The sequence below is a fragment of the Pipra filicauda genome, unplaced genomic scaffold, assembly GCF_003945595.2.
Source record: "Pipra filicauda isolate LSUMZ 115617 unplaced genomic scaffold, ASM394559v2 scaffold145_size1923396_pilon, whole genome shotgun sequence".
In the NCBI taxonomy this organism is placed as follows: Eukaryota; Metazoa; Chordata; class Aves; order Passeriformes; family Pipridae; genus Pipra; species Pipra filicauda.
Window position 1 is genome coordinate 1,037,012 of NW_024103940.1, and position 24,848 is coordinate 1,061,859.

General features: G+C 39.9%; 2 protein-coding genes across 8 annotated transcripts in view; one reads left to right on the plus strand and one right to left on the minus strand.

Annotated features, from left to right (window-relative positions):
* Window positions 1-209: 209 nt before the first annotated feature.
* The window catches only part of CHRM5 (cholinergic receptor muscarinic 5), a 63,029-nt gene continuing 38,390 nt past the window's right edge, over window positions 210-24,848 (minus strand). For 5 of the 6 annotated variants that reach the window (XM_027717023.2, XM_027717020.2, XM_027717019.2 and 2 more), the window contains one exon: window positions 210-8,131. In XM_027717023.2, coding sequence (XP_027572824.2) covers window positions 6,462-8,048 — 1,587 coding nt within the window. In that variant the 5' untranslated portion in view covers window positions 8,049-8,131 and the 3' untranslated portion in view covers window positions 210-6,461. Of the gene's footprint in view, window positions 8,132-14,223; window positions 14,591-14,747; window positions 15,043-24,848 lie in introns of all 6 variants that reach the window. The other variant, XM_039378747.1, reaches the window with a different exon arrangement.
* AVEN (apoptosis and caspase activation inhibitor) overlaps window positions 13,653-24,848 on the plus strand; it is a 100,774-nt gene continuing 89,578 nt past the window's right edge. Inside the window, exon 1 of one of the 2 annotated variants that reach the window (XM_039378750.1) lies at window positions 13,653-14,000. In XM_039378750.1, the coding sequence (XP_039234684.1) occupies window positions 13,758-14,000 (243 nt within the window). In that variant the 5' untranslated portion in view covers window positions 13,653-13,757. The remainder of the gene's footprint in view (window positions 14,001-24,848) is intronic. The other variant, XM_027717024.2, reaches the window with a different exon arrangement.

Below are 24,848 nucleotides of genomic sequence, written 5' to 3' on the forward strand. Positions count from 1 at the left end.
AAAGAAAGGACTCTGCAAATAAGTTGTATAAATGAGTTGGGCGCTGGCAGCCCAAATCCAGCCGCCCAGTTCTGGAGGAACTCTAGTATTAACTAGAGCCCTACAGACCTATACTGATACTGAATTCCAGTATAGGAATTAGATAAAAATGCAATAAAAACTCATAAGAAGTCTACAAGCAAGACGAAAAAAAAAGACAGAAATATCAATTCAGTTCAAACAAAGACATTTAATGGAACTCTGGGACTGAGGTACATTCCACACTTCTAAACAAACTATGGATGGATATTACTATTGGAGCTGAATTTGGGACAAAGTAAGAATATTCCAAAACATCCACCACCATGGAACCGTTAAAAGTGGACTAAATTCTACGTCATAATTCCCTAGCAAAAGACTGTCTTAACAGACTTTTTTTCTTCCATTGCTGAACCTTAATCACCAGATTGCAGAAAGGCAATCCAGAAGGCAGCTGGCCTTCAACACTGAGTCAGTGAAATCTCAGACTGAAGCATGGAGGTTTCCATTCTGTCTACTCCTGTTTTCTTTTGCCCATCACATTTCTCCTATGCTCTCTCAGCCTTTCCTGATTATACTGTCGCCTGCAGTATAAGAAAGGAGGAGAGTCTTCCCACAAGTATCTGCTGAAACAAGCCTATTAGGTCAAATAAATATCTTTCCAAAATGACAAGGTCTAGAGTAATAGGTTTCAGCTCTAAGCACCTGTGAATGGGAGACGTTCCTTTTTTAACAAGCAGTCTCCTAACAATAGCAATGAAATACTTTTCTTCACCTCTTTGCTACTTTGCATTTCTCCCTATCCCTGTTTTCTCAACTGCAGGAAAGACAAGCACATTCTCACATACCGATACCACATTAATCAACTCATAATTTATTTATTTTTGTCTTTAAAAATCATTCAATTTTCACATGAGAAAATGCTTGCTCTTGTTTCTGATTTCTTGACCTTTCATGTAACTTTTTTTATGTGTTAACCGTAGGTTTAAAAGTATGACAAAGTGGTTTTAGGACCGAAAATCCTGTGCATCAATAAATTAACAACATTAGCTGTCCCACCTCGTTCTTATTTCCTAGAATTAACAAGGAGTCCTTTAGTCACTCTAACATCTTCTGCACTTCAGAAGGCATCAGGGCCCAGGCAGAGTTGAATGCAGCTGTGCTCCGCAGCTGGTATCCTCCTCTGCACCCTCTCTCCACTCTTCCTCCCATAGCTGAAGAATTGCACACCTAAGGAGGCCTTATGGACAGCATACAGTAAAACCAACTGTCTGACTTCCACTATGTCTAGGTAGCTGCACCATGTAAGGAGTAAAAGATATTACAGTTTATATCTTGGCATTGTAATCTGGGGATTCTATATAACCCCCAAACTTAAAATGTCCACTGAAACAGGAGCCATCAGCAACCCGGGTTTGGAGAAGTACCTGTTGAGAAGAAAACTTTTGAAGGACTTCAAAGATTTGGGTTTTTTTGAGGAAGACTGACTGATATATCAGCAGATACACATAGAAGCGAATGGCATTTAGTGGCTAACGGCAAAAGTATCGAGTAAAAGGCAGCACTTTTACTGAGTGTAATGAAAACTGAAGTTCCTTAATTCTGAAGAAATACACCTACCAAGACAGAAAGAACAATTGCAACATCATCCCTTTCTGAAACCACTAATAGTCACAGATTATCTCATGTTTTACAACACAGTGTTATCAATTTTTTTAAACTAGTTATAGTTATGGCAACGCTATTAATAAAATTGTAAACAAGATGCTTTTTTGAATGGTCAAAGTTTAAGGCATTATGACACAACCGTTAATTGTATGTGGAAGAAAATTTCTTAGTGGGTTCAAAAGGCAGCAACGGAGACTTGGGATGACCATGTATGAAATAATTGGCCTCTCTCTGATTTGGTAGGGGGAAAGCCAAGTAGTTAAGTGAAAAGACACAGTATCCATTTCTGGAGTTAAGACTAGCAGGCTGTTTCAAAACAGAAAAGCCTGATTACCCAGCAGCTGCAGGAGCATTACAGGAACTGATGGAGGCCTTGGAGTCCCCAAGGCAAACACTGCGGGCATTTCAGAGGAAAGTTCTGACCCTGCTTTGTAGCTCATAAAAGTAGTGAATGTGGGCCATTCTTTTAAACCTTCTCTAATATCAAAAAGAAGGAAGCAGTGTGGAGTTTTTTGGGCAGAGTTCTTTCCAACAGAGGGGCACCTAGATGTACACTTCACAGCAAACTGACTGTAGTAACTCCAGCTTGATTGTTAGGTATATCTGAGGAAACAGGTTTTTGTTTCTCACTAAGCCTAAGTAAGAAACATATTCATATTCTTCATACTATTTCTATCTGTATAGAAAGGAAAGAAAATGAATTTCAGAGGAAAGCTACATCATTCTCTCTGTTTGTTTGTTTACCTAGAGCAAAGAATCTAGGGAAGACAGCAGTAATTAGGTCCCCTAAAAATTACAGAATAACTTTAAAAAGGAAGCATCCAAAAATTCTCTTTCAATATGAAGATTTTGGGAATCCAAAACTACGAATGGGCAATTTGGAAACTGTTTCCTACCACAAGTAAAGAAGCATCTTACAAAATCCTATTCAAAATTCAGAATCTGAACAAAGTCCACAACTATTAAGTTCAGTTTTAAACTGGGTATCCAGTTCCATAATAACTACATTCTAAGAGAAAACAGCACCGATATGGGATTCTTTATTTGTTGTAATGACTTAGTTAAATTTAGCATGCTTACCACACCTCAGTGAGATTTTTATTCCTTCAAGGATGTGACTATCCTTACCTGCATTTGCATTAAGATTTATCAGTTACATTAATTTGACGTGTTCAGGTCATCTATCAAATATGACAAGGAGGCAATGTCACAGATCACTGAGAAAAAGCCCTACGTGCCAGATAAAATGATCAGAATTAGAGATGGGGACTTTTTATGAGACTCAGCTCTAAAACTGGAACAACATCTAAAGTGTGATGAGAAAGTACAGTGAAGTATTTTGCCTTGAAGTCCATCACTGCCTCTGGATCTAGACTCCTCAAGTCCATATTTCCCAGTGCAGGGAATGAGATGAGGAACAAAAATCCACAAATAAAAATAATTTTCAACAGATAATAGCAGTTAATAATTGACATGAATAGTTGAGTAGGATAAGCATTATTGGCAACTGAATTGTATAATTAATAGAAAAATATTCTCTATCATATTTTACAGGTTCTTAGACTATTTTCTCTGTAAGTCTTTTGATTTCATTCTTTCGTAATTCAACAAGATTTTTTCTATAAAGGAAACCCTTGCATTTATGGTCTATCATGACTTTCTGTCCTTTGCAAAGCTCTTCACTCTGAGTAGTCACGGAAAGTGCACAACGGTATCCAGGTGTTCTATACCTGTTCAAAAATTCTGGGAACTATTCCAATTATTTATCTACAAACATAAATTATATTTACAGAAAATTAATGTTAGTTGATAATTTATGGGGATCTGGAACATACAGGGAGGCTGGCATATATGAAAAGGTAGAGGCAAAAATCCTACCTCAAGTCTGTGGGAAAATTCAATACTCAAAAATATAAAAGCTGCTGGGTCTCTGAAAAGTTTAGTTAGGGATGTATATTTATGCATCTCTATTGATAATACATACATATATTTGTACATACATGTATGTGTATGTAATTATGTATAAATAAAATGTAATTTTACAAAAAACATTTCACTAGTCCATGACCATAACCAATTATAGGATCAGTAAAAATGTCATTATAATTACAGAAATACAGACAACAAGATTGTCTTACACTGCAAAAGTCCCACAACACTTTTCAAAGGTACAAAATATAATTAAGTACTAAGTGATACTCTGATGACAACCACATTTGTCTTGTGATTTTGATTTCTTTTTTAAGAAAAAATATCCTACATAACAATAAAGCAACACATACCTCTTTATATAATTCTTGATATTTACAATGTACTCATGTTTGGCCATGTAATCTCTCACATGATTAAGTGCTAGCAGCATAATTTGAGCACATATTTCACAATTATAATAAATCAACATTGTTGCATCCATCACTATGTATTTTAATACATTAGCTGAGCACAGAGTCCATAAACACTTACAGAACATTCTTCAACAGAAATCGAAACCAACAAAAAATATCCCATTTAATTTCAGTAGAAGCCAATGCTTCATTTTAGCAATAACAGTGCAGCTAGCAGGAACTGTTACTACCTCATAAATTTTGCCATTAACTACAGCTTTTGCCCCAGAGGGGCACATTCATTTGCTAAAAATCAAGCATAGTTTACTGAATGTCTGATCCAATGTAATATAAAATAAACCCACTATAATAACCAATGTGTACATAGTTACTGTACACAGGAAAAGCTCTGGATAGTGACAGAGCAAAGTTGATGAAAGGGTCTTTATAAAAACCTCTGCTTTCCTTTAAGAAGTAATCATATGGTAGTGCACAAAAAATAATAGGCACAGTATGGTGCATTACAAAATCAATCATGAATTTAGAGAATATATTTTTACATTATTACACTGCTAACCTTTCACTGACACAATTTTGCCCTATGGAGACTGGGGATAAAGCAAGTGTTAATTACTTGTACTGTGATTGTTGAAATGGTGGAATTATTTATCTGTAGGGAAATTTTTGATGGTACGATAATTTAATAAATTATACAAATAATTTCACCGAGAGCAATGGTACATTCATGATAACTAATACAATCCCTGAAATGTGCAACTGGGTCATGTCACCACTATAATGTCCCACTAATGTGTATAGCAGATATTATAGGAAGATTGTCCCAAACTAATATTCCAGAGTATCTCACTCAGAATTTTAATAGAAAGGCTAGAACTGAATTTGAACTTTGAGTACTCGAAGATATTTCTCATTCATTCATAAACATTTGTTTCCTTTACATCTTCATTCCTTGTGACTCCTGTTGTCATTAACTTTGTTTTCTCGTGGTCTTTCCTGAGGCTTCTTGTTTGTTCCTGCCAGAAAGAGGCAGGTCAGCAGCTCTGTTCCAATGGCCTTCTGCTGAAGGCAGCCCCTTGCTTATGCACCCAGTCAGTGCTGCAGGACTCCTGCCAATCTATCACAGACATCAGTCAGGCACAGGCAGTTCAGCCCCGGCACCAAAAGCCCCAGCAAACCTCAGTTAGTGGCCAGTGCCTCAGGTCATTGTAACTAGGCCAGTACAACCCAGTCCCAGAAGCTATAGCCACCTGAGGGGTTGACTCCAGCCCCCGGTACGGTAGCAGAAATGGTTCTGCTGGACTAAAAGACAGTACCTGAAGGTTACTTGTGTTTCCAAGCACCTGATACTGACTAGTATTTGTAAAGCTATTCAAAGACAAAAAGTGTAAAGTGTCCTTAATAGTTTTATAGAAATATTCAAAAGTTACTTTAAAAAAATCTTTCAGGGATGCCAATTCTGTCACGTACAGTGCACCAATCCTTATTTTTCTCTTGTTCTACATCATTCCCTCAGTAACGGAAAATTCTGGGCTCAGGGGAAGCACAACAAAGGTGATTTGGAAAAAGGCTTTCCTTGTGTTGTAGATAGACTGTATCCATTATGCTTTACAGTCAGTTGTGTTTTGTACCATTGTCAGTATTGCATAAAATTTTAAAATTTCCTTCAGAGGTACTGGGAACTGGAGAAATTTAGAAATATCTGCTAATCAACACCATTTTTGCAGATGACAGTCACTTGTATGATGGATTGGGAATGAGACTGGGACTGGCTTCTTCATATAGAAAATACATTATCTATTCCCTTCACTATGAGCCCCTCCAATGTCTCCACAAAAGTCCTCCTTAAAGTGGAAATTTTATCAGTATTAAAATCTCCTGCAATACGTGTGTTCATCTTGAGTATTATTAATCTCCCTAACCATTTAGTATTGGGCATGACAGCATTTATCCCTTTACATATTCCTTGTTGCATTTTAACAGCAGGTGGAAAAGTCTCAAAACAAAAGTAGTACAACCTCCATCGCTTGGTACATTGAAAACTCAATAGAAAATATATTATAGAAACACAGGGAATTACAGGGAGAAAGACTGGATGACCTAACCTAATGATTGGATGATCATCCCAGTCTAATTTCTAGTAGTTCATAATTTACTCCACATATTCTTAGGCTGAAAGAAAGGACATAAGACCCCCAAACATAGTCACTTTAATGCAGATCTACTGCATAGTCAAAAACAAACTGTGTCGTTCATAGCAGCCACTGACTTTTTATCCCAAGCACGCACTATTTTCATGCAAAATTTAACTTATCAGCAGATTTTTTTAACCACTAGACACATAAAGCAACAGCTTTGAAAAGACAGAATTACAGTCAATTTGCTAAGTTACATCAATATATATATTTCCCCTTATTCCTTATTCAAAAGCAATTATGGCAGTCTGGTATTGCCGTGCCAGTATAGTTTCTCTTCCACTTTTTTCTTTTTCCACTGGCAGAAAAGCAGCATCTTAAAAGTCTTCCTGAAAGTTTTATTACAGAGGGCATAACACATGGGGTTAACAGTGCTGTTCACATAGCATAGCCAATATCCGAGGTGCCACAGTGTTACTGGAATGCATTCAGGGCAAAATGTGGAGATCAAAACCATGATATTATAGGGAGTCCATGTCATGATAAAAGCCAAAAGAATGGCACTTAAAGTCTGTGCTGCTTTGCGCTCCTTTATAAGAACCATCCGTTTCCTTTTGGTGATTTGGTTATTTATATTTGGATCCATGCTTTTGATGGAAGGATCCTTTGACAGAGCAGCAGAACAAGGAGTTATTTTTACTTTTTGGCAACCACTGTTGGCTTCCTGGGTGCCATCAGTCTTAACCACCAATCGGAATTTATAGGCTACACATTTTTTACTTTTCTGTATGTGGTCTTTGGCAGGTGACAAAAAGTATTTCTGGTTCTCAAAATCATTTTCTTCAGGTTGGTCTTTGACAACAACATCTGTACTCTCATGAAACTCTTCTGCCTTACTATTAGATGGACTTCCGTAAGTTACTTGGAAAACTGAGTCAGCGGCAAGTTTATCCTCCTCTTCTGATGATGCGTAGCTGCTGCAGGTGGTTAACTGGTCAGCCTTGGCCCAGTCGATACAAGTACTCGCTGCCTGAGAGGCTTTCGCCGTGGCTGACGTACTTCGACTAGATGAAGACCAAGAAGCCTGACACCTCTCTCTTTTGACTAAGTTTTGTTGCTTGCAACTGAAGCAAGACTTCAGGAGAGCTTTCTGAGGCTTTATTGTCTCAAACTCTGCCACAGACTCTGAACCCTGCAGTTCAGCAAGGTCCTTGGTACGTTTCTCTGTCTCTTTATAGATGCGGCAATACAGAATGGTCATCACAGACACCGGAATGTAAAAAGCAGCAATTGCAGTACCAAAGGTGACAATGGGTTCATCTAGAAACTGTATCTGGCACTCTTCAGGTGGTACTGTTCGTTCACCAACAAAATACTGCCAGCACAAGATTACAGGTGCCCACAACACGAAGGAAATTAGCCAAGCCAGACCAATCATGATGCCAGCTCTTTTGGGCGTGCGTTTGGCCCTGTAAGTTAAAGGCCTTGTGATGGAAAAATATCTGTCAAAACTGATGACTAGAAGGTTCATTACTGAGGCATTGCTAGCTACATAGTCCAGTGCTAGCCACAGGTCACAGGCAAGGCTTCCAAGAGACCAATGGCCTATGAGTATATAGGACGTATAAAGGTTCATAGAAAATATCCCAATGATGAGATCTGCACAGGCAAGGCTCAGCAAGTAATAATTGTTGACAGTTTTGAGCTGACTGTTAACCTTAAAGGATATCATTACAAGAATATTTCCCACTATGGTTATTAAGCTTACAATTGCAGTTACAGTGGCAATAGTAATGACTTCCCAGAGGCTATGCCCCTCTAACTGCTTATGGTTGATTGATGAACTGTTTACAACAGTAGAATTGCTGAATAAATTGACTCCCATTCTTGTTCTTGGTGTATTGTCATCAGAATCTTAGCAGTGTTGCATATTGCTTTCTGTATTCAAAAACATCCTTTTGGAGATAGCTATAAAGATCAAAGAAAAAAAAACCAGAAAATGACAGTACCTCATTAAATAGCATAGACTTCCACTAGAGTTATCATAAAAACACCTGTAAAGCAACCTATCAAATTATTTGTGTTCTCCTTTTGCATTTAGGTTATTCTTCCTACCATTGCGAAGATAACTAAAACCCACAAATGTACATCCTAAGACAATGTACTCTGACATTTTATGACATTTCAAAAAGCAATGTAACTATTGTTTGATAAGATAGTCAATCACACCAGCTCCTACATTTTGAATACCTTAGGAGACACTCTACATATTCTCGAAGACAGACATGTAAAGTTTTGCAGTGCAATAAGACAGTGAGTGACTGTGTTGTTTCCCACAGTACTATGTAGAAGGCATGTCAAGGTTTCAGAAAATATCTTTGGAAAATTTTGAAAAGTGACCAACAACAGAAAGAGAGCAAGAGAAAACTGAGGATGCACAGGGATTTAGGAACCACACTGCCTTGGTGACAACAAGAAACAATTAGGTGTTAGAAGTGCTTGAGGCAATTGAAGGGGAATCTGAGCTAAGGAAGCAGGCAAGGTCAAGGAGATGTTTCTAGAAAAATAAGTTAGGCAAGAAAGATTCTTCTCTATTGAGAGATCTCAGGACAGAGGAGACTGACTGGGTTAGGTGTGGAAGTACAGTCTGGGTAGTTTGGTGAGTGAATGGTAGGGTTGAGGATAGAAAGGAGTAAACTGAAGAGGGAGAAGCAATAGATAACCATAGTGACAAAGAATGCAACAAAAGCAATTTAATACTTGCATTAGCAGCAAAAGGTGAAAACAGGACCACTCTATTAATGCATACATTCCTCTGACATCCACTCCTTCCTACATTCCTCAGTGCTGTTTTCTTGTGCCAGTGAATACATGCCTGTATTAGGCAAAATTTCTTTCACAGATAACCTCTGGATTCTGAGCAATTCAATCACATCAGATGATGCTAATGACTTGCTTGATGCTTAGTCTTGCAAAACTGTGTAATTTTGGAATAGTCAAAGAGTATTTAGTTTTTAAAGTCAGAAATGAAAGAAAAATTATTAACAGGTTTTTCTGTTGGGCATATAGCTAGTGTAAAACTGGTAAGATGATCCCTTTTTTTAAAGCAGACACTGGTTCATCACTATTGAAGTCCAGCTCTAAGTCATTAGGATTCTCTCTGCATCAGATCTCTATTATATGGTCCTCCCTATCCACCCACACCACTTCTCCGTGTTTTCATCTTTCATCCTAACTTTCAGAAAGTTGTTATCTTTGGCCTTGGCAAGTAGCTTCTACAGCCTATCCCTTTCCCACATCTATCTTTTGTACCAAGTAGTTGGGTCCTGTCTCTCATCAGCTGAATACAAGCTTTTACAGCCACTAGTTGAACTTTCAGAAAAGCATCTCACTTTCTTTCATTGTCCTCTTTGCCCAGGGAGGTGGTTGAGTCACTATCCCTGGAGGTGTTTAAGAGGCATCTGAACCTGGTGATATGGTTTAGTGGTTTAGGGGTTACAGTGGCAATGATGTGTTGGTGGTTGGACTTGATGATCTTAAAAGTCTCTTCCAATCTTGATGATTCTATGATTCCTATTTGCTTTCTTTGTTTCCTTCAGTTTTGCCCCTGGTCTCCTAAGTATCCACAGAAGTTTATCTACTTTAATCTGTATCTTTCTACTTCAAACCCTACCTAATGATTATCTCTTGTTGTGATGAAACTGGATAATGGCAAGTTTCCTGATGTACCGAGACTTCTGCCTATCATGCTCCTCAAAATCATTCTCCTCCATCTGTGTGTCTGTCATCTCCTGTTTTATATTTAAATATTTGTGCATCTGTATTCTGTTTATACACAGCATATATTGAACCTAATTCAACAGGATTCTAGTTCATGTATAGGCCTTGCAAACTAGCAATACTCATAGTATGTGCATGCTGACCATCTGTATGCTTGGCTCTCTCTCTCCAACCTGCAGAGCCAGTCTAGCAGCCAAGAATGCTGAAGTGCGACAGCAGTCCTAATGAGCCTTATACAAAGGAAGACATTCCATCCTGGTTCTGCATTCTGCAAAGACTTCCCCTAAGCCAGAGCTGCCCTGATGGCTGGCTGTGCTGGCTTTACAAACCTTTACACAACCTTGAAGAGTAGAAATTAATTTAGTGTGAAACAAAGGTGTGTGGAGCAGCTGTATGGCTGTGATAGGTAGCTGAGCTCTGAGAGATGAATCTCTATCTCTGCTACCTCATGTGGCTTATGCTTCTTTTATTGTGGACAGTGAGCAGAGTTGTTCTGCACATTAAAAGTTCCATGTGACAAAATTTTATGCATGGCAGAGTGGTAGTGGTTTTAGTGTGCCAATGTCAGGGGGTGTGAGGGCCATTTGCTTAGCAGAGGAAGGTGAGCCACAGGTGGAGCATGATGCCCAGGCAGGTGGGAGCTAAGACCTCACCAAAAAGCAGCAGGGTGTGGAGAAGCACGTTTGGTTCTTGAGAAGTCTTGAGAAGTGACAGTGATGAGAGTAAGACATAGTCCATTGATCGCACAGCAAGTCTGTAGTGATGAGGAAGGTCCAAGAGCAATCCAGGAAGCCCAGCCAGCAGGTTTGAGTCAGGATCTGAGTCAGGATCGAGGAGATAGGACACCAGCTGTAGATGTAGCTGCTGTGAGGGTCAGTGGTACAGCCTCGGCTTAAAAGCAGTTCCCAAGGGAAAGGAGAAGGAGGCTCTCATTTCTAGCTTTCTTCACAACAGGTCTTATCAGTAGTGCAGCTGACCTTTGGCTCAGCCAGCTAAACTCTATCATAGCCAATGGTACTCCTAGAACGGGGCTGTGCTCCAGGCCTTGCAGCTAATGTACATGAAACACTATCAGGCTCATGAATTTTATGCAAGTTGCAAGACAGCAGCTAAGACTAGAGACGGTCCTAAAAAGGCACCAGCTACAAATATCAAGCACATGGATAAACATATACTAACTTCTACATTTGCCTAACATCTGGGTTTGAGCAACTGCATAGGAGATTGTTTCAACTTTCTGCCTTTTCTTGCCAGAACATAACACTTTTCTTAGAGGAGGGAAGACAAGAAATTGTCTAGATGCTGTTGCCTGTAACGTTTTGTCTTTGCCATAGGTAGCAAGTGTCCCCCTCTTAGGTCACTTAGCTTCCCTAACATTAGGATTTAGGAAGAAAGACTGCTGAAACTATGCCACGTGGATTGCAGACTTCAGAGCAAAAGGAGAAGCAGAAGTTTTTGTTGTCCTGACACAATTGTTCTTGGTTTGAACTGACATGGGTGGCAGAAACACTGGTAATACGGTACAGAAACTACAATTAATTTCTTAATAAAAAACAGTCTTGTTACCGTCACGCAAAGCCTTCCCTCCCTAACAGGCTATTTTACTGTGATGTCTATAAAAGCTGACAGTAGCTAAGCTACTAGTATGCAAAGATCTCTTCTTGACATTCTTGTCACCTCTTCATACTCTATAATCTTTTGTTTCATAGGTCTGTGTTAACACTTCATGGCATTACCTTTTGTCATCTGTTTGTGTATTACTCATGGCAATAGTGCCTGTGAGCAGGACTCCAGTGTGCTATGGTAACATAATTTATGTTAATTGTCTATCTTAGAGATGATAATGATAGGGAGATCAAAATTAAATTACAAAATCAAAATGCATATGTACAGTATCATGACTTCGCTGTGTCTCATAATTACTGATGTATAATGTTCATGCTTATGAGTTGTAATGGTATTTGCTATTTGTTGCCAAATATTAATGATACTTTTTCAATCTATCTAATCAAGTGTTAATTAATATGAGTTGTTAAATTTGTACATATAGTCAGCTTCCAGTTATCTGGGGGCAGATTGTTCGTGTCACAGATTAATTGCACCACAGATGCAGGCACAGCTTGGGCTCTCCAGGTTTTATTATCTCTATCTCCTTCTGAGTCTGCCAGACCTGTGCTGGCTGCACGAGAATTGCTTGGATGTCTTTGCAACATGCTTGCCAGTGCTGCTCCCTGTTATTTTATTTATTTGCATGTACACTAAGCTAATTTACTGATTCGCTGCATGCCGTGCCCCAGAACTGAGCAGCCCTTACCAAAGGTAGTAGTGCAGAGTAAGTACTGCCCACGATTTCAGAGAATGGGAGTTGTGGTCATATTTTGCTGGAAAGGCTAATGGGTTTAAAAACCTTCAAAACTAGACTGATGTTTTAATGTGTGTTGTCAAATGACAGTCTGCATGCTCAAGAGGGATCTGGCAAGCTGGTGTTAGGAAACTGGTGAACTTTCCCGAGGACACATGGGTGGCTACTTAGTTCAAGATGAGCAGAACAAAACAGCATGGCACAAAGCTGTTCCTGTGTCTCTGCTCTGCATCCTCAGAGAAGGACACTCCTCCAGTGGTTGTGGAGTCACCTCATGGGGTTCATGTAGTGCAACCTTCCGTGTAACACCCTGTCAGCCTGAGATCGGTTGCTTTTTTCCTCATTTGCTACAGAAAGCAAAGGTCTTGCATTTGGGTCACAACAACCCCATGCAATCCTACAGGCTGGTGGAAGAGTGGCTGGAAAGCTGCCCTGCGGAAAAGGAGCTGGAGATGCCGGTCAACAGCTGGCTGAACACGACCCAGCAGTGTTCCCAGGTGGCCAAGAAGGCCAATGGCATCCTGGTTTGTATCAGCAATAGTTTGGCCAGCAGGACCAGGGCAGTGATTTTCCCTCTGTACTTGGCACTGGTGAGGCTGCACCTCAAGTCCTATGTTCAGTGCTGGGCCCCTCACTATGAGATAGACATTGAGGTGCCGGAGCCTGTCCAGAGACGGGAGAAAGAGCTGGTGAAGGGTCTGGAACAAAGGAAGAGCAGCTGAGGGAGCTGGTTTTGTCTAACCTGGAGAAAAGGAGGCTCAGGGGAGACCTTATGACTTTCTACAACTACCTGAAATGAGGTTGTAGCCAGGTGGGGCTCATTCTCCTTGCCCTGGTAGCAAGCAACAAGAGGAAATAGCCTCAACTTGCACCACAGGAGGGTTAGATTGGATATTAGTAAAACTTCTTCACCAAAAGGGTGGTCAAGGAGTGCAACAAGCTGCCCAGGGAAGTGGTAGAATCACCATCCCTGGAGGTATTTAGATGTGAATTTGTGGTGCTAATGAACACAGTTTATTGGTGGACATGGTAGTGCTGGGTTAATGGTTGGACTCAGTGACATTAGAGGTCTTTTCCAACCTAAACAATTCCATGATTCATGCGGCTTTAGTTCACCATACTGTTTTCTAAACATTAAATACATATTTGCTGGAGTTCTTTATTTTTAATACATGTGGATTGCTCGTTGAGACCTCTAGAGGGTGCAGGGGCAGAGCATCCCGCGGCCACTGCCCGCGGCTGTCCCCGGGACGTGCGGGGCTGTCCCGGGAGGCGCGGGGCTGACATTGAGTCCCTCGCCGGCGCTCCCGGCCCGGCCGCGCGCCAGCCACCGGCAGCGGGCGCTGCTGAGGTCGCGGACGCCGCCATTTCCCTGTGGCCCTGGCAAGTGGCCCCTTTCCGGCAGTGGGCGGGGCGGGCGCGGCGCCGCGGCCCGGGAGGCGCAGCCCGGCCATGCAGGCGGAGCGGGGCGGCAGCCGGGCCCGCAGGGAAGGGGTCCGGCACGGCCGGCGGCGGCCTAGCGGCGCGGCCGAGGCAGCAGCTGAAGGAAGCGGCCGGGACTGCCACGGTCCCGGAGGAGGCGGGGGCCGGGGAAGAGGCGGCGCTTACGGACAACGAGGAGGCGGGGGCCGGGGCAGGCGACAGCCCCGAGGTCGCGGGGCAGCTCCGCCGCCCAGCGCTCCCCAGCACCAGCGGGTAGGCGGGAGCAGAGCCCGCCCTCCGCGGGAGGGGAGGCGGGGCTGGGCGCGGCTGGGCCGGGGCGGCCCTTGGGGTGGGGGCACAACCCTTCCCTCCCCTATTCCTCCCCTTCTCGAGGTGGAGCTGGGCTGGTAGCTCTTTCCCGCGGCCGTTCCCGGGAGTTTGGCGGGATGGGGCAGTATTCCGGGGTTGCGGGGCGCGCTGGGACTGCGGGCGTTACCTGTCGGGCCAGCCCGGCGCCTGCAGGCGCGCTCTGCCCCATCGTCCTGCCCTGGCACGGCTCAGCCAGCAGTAGTGCGCCTTGGTGCGGTATACACAGGAGTATTCTGGCCGGAATACGTTTATGATTTTGCGCTGAAGGGATAAAAGTCTTGTTTGAAAAATGCATCAGAAAAAATGCATCTCTGTTTACAAATAGACGTGAAGAATTGCTGAACGTTTTTGGCATAGTCGATTTAATGGTTGTGCTCGGATGATCTTTGAGATCTTTTCTAACCTTAACGATTCTATAGTCAGAAGTCGAAATGAGCGTGTGTCTTGTCCAGCCTGTTTTACTGAGATCTTGCGTAATGGATATCTGTGATTCACTGGAACACATATTTACCATTAGTACAAGTTAATGGTTGTGCTTTGACTAATTATGAAGTATTTTAGCAGATTAAAAGTAGCACAGACATACCAATGTGTACCACAACTACATCTGCAATTTCCTGTGGAAGTGTTAAAATGCTTTTTGTAACCTACCATGGTGTCAGATTTGTGCCTTTAAAACAGTTTCCATTAAAAATACTTTGACAGTACTACATCCAGATTGTCTCGCTTCCGTTAGCATTGTTGCAACGTAGAAATCTTGATTGTAGAAATCTGGATTGGCAGACACATTACAGTGATGCTTACTGATTGGTAGTGGCAGCACTGGGAGACCAGCTGCTACCCCATTTCCAGCATCATGTTGATTAGATTCACTTTGACTGTTACAATGCCATGGCTTCAATTGACTCCAGCCAGTGTTTTATCTGTCTTAGAGCTCCCATGGTTGCTGGAGGATTTAAAAAATATAAAATACTAATTTTGTCACTGTATTTAGATACATTTTAGCACTCATGTTTAAAAGTGAAACAATAGCTAAGATTTTCCCAGAACTCTACTAAAGACTATTCAAGTGTAATGCTCTTCCTGCACTGGAGGGTTTGGATATTATGCGTTGTATAGTCTCTTAGCACACCTGCCACAAATCTTGTGCTTAGCAGCTTGGATAGGATGGGCTCCCAGCAGTCCAGCCATACAGCAATGTGCCAGCCTGCAGCTGCTGGTTCTAGTGCTGCTGAGCCAGTCCAGTAATTTACCACTTCTGAAGCAGGGAGGACCTCCTTCTTTCATCTGTGTGGCCAGTTCTTGTCTGACAAGGAGTTACCACCTTTTATTGCCAGTTCCTTGGTGTTCTCTCTGTTCAGCAAGGTGACTTGTATTACCTGAGTGCACCACCTCAGTGAGGGGTGCTTGGTCCAGATTGAGCAGTTTGTGTGAGAGAAGACCTCACTGTCTTTCAGTAACAGGGGGCAAATCTTTTGAAGTGGTGATGTGTGAATGGTAAACCCGGAAAGCTGGGTAATAATACAAGGAGTGTGATGGTTTTACCACATTCGCTTTCCTCACTGTGTACTGAGAAGCTGAAATCTTCTCTAATTTTTTTTTTTTCCAGTGAAGTAGAAATTTGCATTAAATTGCATAATATTTTGGCAGCTATATTTCTTAGTCAATTGCATTCATTTAAAACCACTGTTGATCTTAAAGTTTTGCGGGTTTGGACGTTTTAATTTAATTGTTCCTAAGCTTGTGTTTGAAGCTACAGGTGGACATTATTTCTGACCTGTACAACAGGGAGAAGAAAGTGTCATGGTGGCACATTTGGTTCTCAGTTTTGTGTGGACACATGAAGATGGAACACCACATTATATGCTTTATGCTACTACAAGAGTCCTGTTATTCTTTGGTTTTAGTCATGGATGATCAGCTGTGTTACTTGCAAAGCCTGTGAAGACCCAGTACCTGCTGAGTCAGTTCTTCACACCTTGGCTGTGTGCTATTGTAGAAGGAGATCAGGGTGCTGTTTGTTTATAAATAATTGACGTCATACCCTGCATGGTACATACAGCTGTGGATCAGGATCTTAGAGATGAGTTTTCATGATTTCTGTCAGCTCTTAAGGAGGTGGCTCCCTGAGTAACTCCCAGCTCTGCACTTGAAACAAGATGCTACCTCTCTCAAACATGGAATTGGTTTAGAAAACGTGAGGACAAGTGTTTTTATTCCTGGTTAAGAGGGAAAAGGATCTTCCACCTGCTATGTCTTTTTGTAACTAGTGTGCTTGTTGGTTTAACTGGCTTGATTACTGAAGATTTTGTGTCCTCCTTTCAAAAATGAGTTTGTCTAATTATGACCAGCTGGTTTACCAAATGGCAGATTTCTTTGTAGATCTGTCATCTTGAATAATTTTCTGTTGTTTCAGTCTGCTTTAGCTGCTCTGTGCTATGTTAAATGAATAAAACACGGTTACAATCACTCATTTTTAGTAAAATGTGGAATTATAATGCTTAAAGATCCAGTTGACATTGGCCCAATATAATCTCTCACTTTTAGTCTAACTCCTCTAACTTGCTCAGAATTTTACATACTGTCAGAATATTAGGATTGCTCTCTCTGTGAGAAACAGAAACAACTTTCTGAAACTGTGGACATGACACTGGGTTTTATTTTGATGGTCCTTGACTACATTCTTTTGTGGGTTGTTTAAGGAGATTTTTCATTGTCCTTTATGTTTGCAATTTATGAAGTATTTTTTAAACTTTCTATTCAGTTATTTACTGAGTGTGCATGTAATGACTGCTTCAGTGCAGGTGGAATTGGCAGGTCTGTTTCAATGTTCCTTTTCTGGTTTGGGGCACTGGTTGCAGTAAATATTTTATTTTTAAAGAATGGAGGTTAACAGATGGGTTTTGATGCAGTTTTTCTTAGGTATGGTTAGTTTCAAGATATCATGTTTATTTAGTGTTTATTATATCTTCATTCTTGTGGGCCACGCACATACAGAACTGATCTAAGAGAACATCTAATGCTGTAAGCATTAGATAATTTTTTCCTAATGAGTATGAGCTAAGTCTTTACATTCTAAGCAACTGCAAAAAGCAGTTCACAGACACAGTAAAAAAAGCTTGCATTTTTCATATGCAGATATGTTTGATTTCCTTTGGAACACTGTAACACAACTTGTGCAGATAGAAGAAGAATAGATTTCTGGATCTTGAAGACAATAAATCTTTTGATATTTTAAATTAATGTTCTCAAAAGCAACTAAAAAACCCCTTACTTAAATTAATGTACATCAGTTTGTGAGCTGTACTTAATTACTAATGAGGTGTGAAGAGCTTCCCTTCTCAGGAGTTTATCTGCTGTGATGGTTCAGTGTCAAACTGGTGTTTGTTAAACAGAATTCTGCAAGGCTTCATTCTGTATCTGCTCATGTTCAGCGTTTCTATTAATAATTCTGAGAAAGATTAAAATATACAGTGTTAAAATTTGCAGATAGTGCTAAACTGGCAGGAGGGTGGAGCACAGAACAGTCTCAACAAATGGGAGAAACAGCCTGCACTAAGGTGTAATTTAAGGTCAAATATTTTGTAAACTACATTTACATAGGAAAAATCTATAAAGGTGTGTGACTGATAAAGCCGCAATTTTATAGAAGGAAACTGTCAGTTTAATGGATGAGAAGGTATCGATTAGCAATGCAATCACACTGAAGAACTGGTTCTATTCTGGCAAGATTTGGACCAGCTGGGAAAGTTTAGAGGGAAGGAATGAAGAAAGGTATGAAGTCTTGAAGATATGACCTAGGAGGACAGGCTCAAAAACCTGGTTCTTTTTGGTTGGGTTTTTTGTTTGTTTGTTTGTTTGTTTTTGTTTTGTTTTTTTCTTCCTTTTTTTTTTTCTTCTTTTTTTCCTCTATCTGGCAAAGAGGACACTTTGAACAGGCCTGTGTAGAAATGTTCCATTAAATAGAAATGTTGCTGTAAACAGGTCCATTTTAGGCAGGACAAGAAGAAAAACATTGTTAAGAATCAGAAGGTTGAATTCGGGCCTTGAGAATAAAAATTGTGACTGAAAGGGTAGATAGCTTGTGTAATGGATTGTGTAGGAAGTACTTGGAGATCAGTACAGAAAAATATGTATGGTGAAGGTTACTGAGCCTACTCACTAGAGCTGATGTGTAACCACTTGTCACAGTCCTATTTACTTTTCTTTTATTTTTTCAAGGCTGTCTGTGCGATGGAAAAAGAGAAATGCTTTTTATACAGTGAAAGTTAATTTATTCTTTTCAGTTTCTAGACAACAGAGGAACCTGTTTTTCACAGTGCTGGGGACTGCAATGTTTTGTAATAATCCCTAATTGTTTAGTGAAGAATGGTTTAGTGATATTTATTGTTATTCCTTCGTTGTATTTTACCAACTTTCCTGCTAATTTAACCTGAGACACTTGTATCAAAAGCATCCCATTTCACAAGTGAACATGCAGCACCATTGCTGCATAGCACCTTCATGTCTGACTCTGCTACTTCCTTGGAAAGAGCTTGAGGTTTTTTTATATTTTGGATGGCTGTGCTTTTCTGTCCTTGCCTACTTAAGTGCTTTTGTTCCTCATTTTCCCCTCAAGTCTCTGGGGTAGTAATTTGGTAACTTTCAAACAGGTTATCCCAAATATTTTCTAGCTTAAAGAAGAAACTTTAGCAGCTGCATATTTCGTTAATCATGTGAAACACAACTTTCCATCCTTCTCTTATTTAGATTTAATTACCCAATAAAATAGAGTGGATATTATTCAGATAAAATGAAATGGTAATATTTTGAATATTGGAGAAGAACTTCCCATCATATTTAACTGAAGATTTTAGAATTTCGAGTAGGACTAAAACTACACATTTAAGAATCCATGCAGCCAACCATCCATCCGTCCATCCAGGGCAATGAACCAATGCTGTAAGAGACCAGTAGGTGGTGCAGGCAGCCCACCCGCTGGCTGCTCCCATGCTGGATGGCCCAGCCGCGCTTCCTTGAGCTTGGAAAGGGCCAGAATTACATGATGGAGAGTAAAGATGTGTGCATGTCACAGGCTGGGAATGTTTTTCTCATCTCATAGTGTTTCTCGAACGTACAGCGCAATGTGTGAAAGTCAAACGTGTGAATTATTAGGACTTGCTCCTGGGTATTTCTTCCAAACAGAACTCAGAAGTTACTTGTAGGAAGGGAACTCTGTAATTCTGAGCTAAAAATCTTGTTGTGCTACTGGGATAAGCGTTTGGTCCTAGAGAACATAATACAGGAGTTTGTTTGGATATATAAAGTGTAGGTAGTAGGTATTTCTGGTGAAGAATAAATAAATTTGTAGAAGTGATGTAATTTGATTAAAAATTATTCCATGCAGTGCCGTGCTCTTTTCCTCACAAAAGTAACTGGGTAGTTTCAGGAGCTCTGTTAAGAGTTCCCAACCAGTCTAATCGTTCTGCACAGCCTTTGTAGCTGTCAGGTTTCCCTGTATCGTAAAGAAAAAAAAATTGCTGATTATTGGTTCAGTGGCGATTTAAAGCCTTATAAAAAGTATGGAGGAATATTTCTTACTCAGTTTCATAATCAGAGGATTTCAAGCCTGTGTGATTCAGTATTCTATGGTAAGGCATAGAGTAGGGTCCATTTCTCACTGTTCTTGTTCATGTATGCAATTCCTCAGTACTTTTATGTGGATATAGGGGGGTTGGGGTGGTTTATGGGTTTGTTTCTTTGTTTGTTTTATTTTTGTAAATAAGACTTTTAACTCTTCTGCAGGTAGACTTAGTAATACATCTTGCTGGTAAAACTCATAAATCTTCTGGAGTGTATAAGAAACTTGCCTCAAGCACCTATTTCTATTCCTGCTTCTCTTTTCCCTGAGGATAAGTCTACAGTTACAGACTGTACAGTCTCTCTCTTTAACCCTGGAATAGCTGGGATCTTTGCCTTGTAGAGAACAGAGTGATGATTCTGGGCCACAGCTCTTCCTAGGCAACTGCTCTGTCACTGACATGTTGGGAGGCCTTGATCTTTTTCTGGTTGCCTGCCAAATTAAGGTTTTTGGTGTTTTGGTTGTTTTTTTTTTTGGGGGGCGGGGAGGGAGTTGGGTTTGGTTTGAGGGGTTTTTTCCCCCCAGTATTCTGTTTCAGGCTGTATTATTCACATTATGCCGCATTGCTGACTTTACTGGCCTATTATGTTCCTGTTAATTTGTAACAGATGCTCAAATGATCCCATCCCCTGTATTTCTTTTTCTTCCACTTCAACCTCATTGTTAGCAAGGATGTTAAAAGTCTCAGAGTAAAATGTTTTTGTAGAGGTAAAATTAAAAAAAATGAATTGTGCTAATGAGAAAAATTAGTTCCTTCAGTATTTTTGTCTTAGTTTGAGTTACTGTCAAGGAAGATTTTTTGGTGCAAAATTGCCTCAAATTGTTTTTGCTCCTGATGGAGTCACAGCTGAATGCTGTCTGTAGCTTAATATCCACTGCAAAATGGATACAAAGTTCTCCTGCAGTTACTGGTCTGTATGCACCTAAGTCTGGCAACCAGTGCAAACTGTAGCACATAAAGGTGTAATAGGCACATAAAATCCTGGGATTGTAGTGTATCCCAGCAGGTACAGCCCAGTCTTCCTTTAACTTATTGGGAGTTTAGATGTGTTTGCACTTTCAGAAAGTTCTAAGTGACTCTTAGAGCTTCCTCACAGTAGTGTTAAGTTCAGGGTCAGAGCATCATTGTGTGGTAGCTCTTACTTTTTAAAATTATACTCTAGATCAACGGCAAAATAAAATTACATTTTAACATCTTGTTTTTTTTAAATATGGCATTAGGGCACTGAGGACCTTGGACAATGATTCTTCATTACCTTACACTGTGTGTTGGACTTAGGGAAGCACATTCCTTAAGGCTATTTAGAAAAATATCTTTCAGAGGATTTCCCCCTCTACCCTCTTCCAAAAAAAGTTGAAGGTCAGTGAAGGAAGGGTGTCTGGGCTTCGAGTGGTGATCTCTAAAATGTCTGCAGTAATTTGCATTCAAATTTGATATACAAATAACAAAGGGGGTTTTTCGAGTGAATGCAAAGACAGATATTTGAAAACATCTGTGGTAGTATACCACTCTGGTGTAGTTATAAAACAATTTAATGAAGATGGTTTAGATACAAAACAACATCCTCTCAAGAGGCTGATACTCACAGAATAAACATGGAGATGCAATACACAGAAGTGGAGTTTTCATGAGCACAGGGTAAGTTTTGTTCTGTTCATATAGAATTATTTAAGCCTTGTTTAATGGTAGGCTTTTTACTGATGTTATGTGTAGATATGAATCATGTTTTTTCTTCAGCTGTAAATAGGTTTGAACATAAGAACTTCTCAGGATCTAGACTTTTTCTTTTGTTATTTGAGATTGGTATTCTGCAAGTGCAGTGATGCTTTTCGGAGAGGAAACTTTGGTTATACTCTTTATCTACAAGTTACGTATCGTAGAGGACGATAGTTCACACCAGGTCACAGTCACATAACTAATCGGTTTGAATTGCCCATAACACGTTTTAAAAATCAAGGCGAGAGAAATACTTTTTGCTATTCAAGGCATTAAAACAGCTTCTAGAACCATACTTAGTGATCATTGGAGCAGTCACAATTTTATGTAGAAACTTCAAGAATAAGTCTCTTTCCTGTGTACTTCATGAGATGTTTTTCCCTTTAGCTAGAGCACCATTCCTGTTAGGCAAAACATTGTTTTCAGAATAGGATGTCTCTCTTGGATAATTCTATCTTTAGCTAACGCAGAGTGATGAGTTCCAGTATCCAACATTTATGAAGCAGTCTTAGGATTTCATCCCTCTTTCAAAAATTCTCATCCTGTACAATAAAGACTAAAAGCTTTTTTCTTCATGCTACCTGCTCTCTCAGCTGCCCTTTCTGCTAATTAAGCTTCTCTTTAGCTTTGGTAGATCTTTCTAAAGGTCACCAGTAGAGCAAACTAGTGAAGAGGATTACTCTTTGCAGGGATATTTTTTTTCTTTTCATGAAAGAACCTTTGTTGAGGCTCTTCCTTCCTTAGTCTAAAGGGAAAAAAAAAAAAAACTTTAGCTTTTTTCTTTTTCCCCCAAGCTGAAAAAGTGGTTTATAATAGAAACTTGAACTTTTACTGACAGAGCTCTGATGTCTAGGTGAGCAATAAAGAAATAAATTGTTGCTGTTTATGAGAAGCAATGCTGAAAACTCACTGAAGGTTTACTACAAATTCGTCAATAGGTCACTATGCCAACATGAAAAGACTGTGAGCATAAACGTGTCACCTCATCTCCATTAATACTTTTATAGAAATAATTTTTAACTTACTCTGGTATGTGTCATTGTAATGATGGAATAGATTTAATGTTTAGCACTACTATTTAATTTTATTAATATTGTTGACAAATCAGAAAGTGCAATACACAAAATATTAAATATCAAGGTTTTTTTTTTTAGTCTCTGTATTTCATTAGGTGTGGTCTGGAAAAAAAATAGAGCATAAAAACGAAAGGGTTTGCAAACATCTATACTGGCTTGTTTAAGCTGGCTGCCAAGAATTGCAATTAAGTGACTTTTACAAATGCTAATTTTCTGTTGAATAATTGGAAGGGAAAAAAATCTTATCTAAATTACATGAAACCCTGAAGGAGAAGGTATAATGAAAAATAGTTTAATTATTTTCAGTGAGACAGCAAAACAGATTGATGAGTTTATCAATAATTGTTTATTTTCTTGTCTTATTGTATCCTTTATTAGCCACTGAAAATGCCATTTATGATGCAGGAAAAAAAGTCTCACAATAAGGTAGTGTATTATTTTCAACTCCTTCTCAAAATATATAGCAAAATCATCTTTGCATCTACCAGTTCATGTTAGAAACAGCTTGTGTGTAATGTTACAGAGCCATTAGCACTGATGCTTTTTTGTAAAAAGGGAGGCAGTGGACACAGAACCTTTTTTGGATACAGAGTACACGATGAAAAAGTTTCAGTCTGCAATGAGTAATGAGGCAAAAGATTTGGAGAATGTGGAAAAAAGGAACAAGTTCAAACTGTGATGTTTTCTTCCCAGTTTCAAGTACAAAGTGCAGTCAAGTTTGTTTTTTTTTCACCTCTCAGCTAAGTGACCTGCCATTGAACTTGAAATAGTTTTTATCTGAATTTCCCTCAATTCCTTTTTTTCAGACCCTTTGTACTTTATGTAAAAACATGATACTGTCATAAAGAGAGCAGGAATGAAAGACAGAATGATGTGAAGTGTTACTTTTTGTTTTTTTCTTTTTTTCTTTTGTGTGCATGGTGATTAGGCATCTACAGGGCACAGAGGCCACCAGCTTCTTGAGTTCTCCTACTAGGAGGTACAATACAAAATAAAATAGGGCTGGCTGAGAAAACAGGTTAGATCTCACATTTCAGAGTATGTACAGTCACTGTGTTCTCATGGAAAGTGGGAGATGCAACTTGAAATGCATTCGTGCAGAGAAGGGAATTGAACTTATTTCCACTTCCTGGATAAAATACTGTAGTTCTGCAGTAGCTGAATAAACATGGATTGTATTTACTTACACTGTCTCTTTGAGATGCTTTGTTTTGGCAATCCCCTCTCTTATGCCCCAGGCCCCATCGATTCTGAGGTCATTTCAGGACAAACAGAACTATTTTTGCTGGTTAAAGTTTTATATTTCTGTCGAAAGTGTACTGCTTTGAGACCAAGTGCATGTCACACTTTGGTGATAAAACGTTCTGCTTCTGGCTTACCTGAGTCAAAACAATGGGATGTCTCTACATCTTTTATTTGTGTTATATTGATATTTTTATATATAAACAGAAGCCACAAACATGTTCATCATTAATACTCAAATAGCAGTTGGAGAACATGCTGCTCTGGGAACTATACTACTACCTATACATCTTTGAGCTATACTACTGAAAAAGCTTGAAAATGGGCTGTGTGGTGTGTTGCTGCCTTTTGTTTCGGAGGAGCATCATAGAGACACATTGTCCATAATACAGCTGTATTTTAAATGACAATCCATATCGATTGGACGCTCTCACCTTTGGAGGCAAACCCACCACAAATCAGATGTTTGGCAGTAATTTGCCGCATAACGGGACAACACATTGCATGGTGCCTGAGAGAATTCCAACTGATTTGTTCCTTTTTAGCTGAGTTTGTGCTAGGAAGGGGCTGACTTTTGTGAGGAAGTTGATAATGGAGGGTGTAAGTGGCTGCTTTTTTGCACCACTCAGATATACTGTCAGGGAAATGCTGCCTTGACTATGAAGCAGGGATTGCAATGTCTTAAATTTGGAAGCATATCCTTGATGAATTACTGTTTTACTCATTTCCACTTTCCTCGCATCACTATGTTGACTGGTTTGCAGACATGTATGAAAATGGATCAGCCCATATGTTCCTCACATAATTGAAAAGACAGGGAGAAAGAAAGGGTTTGGTGTTTGTTTGTCAAGTGGGTAGTTAGTACTCTCTGTACGTTTTCTGGTTTTCCATCGTATAAAGAAAAACATTAATTGTAGTATTGGTCTAAGAAATGCTGTTTAAAACCCTGGGCATCAAGGATACTATCTTTTTGATGTAGAATTGCTGTAAGTGTGGTTAGTTGGTTAAGCGTGACTTGCTTCTTTTTATAATTGGTGTCATTCAATATATCTATATCCTGCCTCTTTTTTTCTTGGTATGTGGTTTTTGCATTCAGC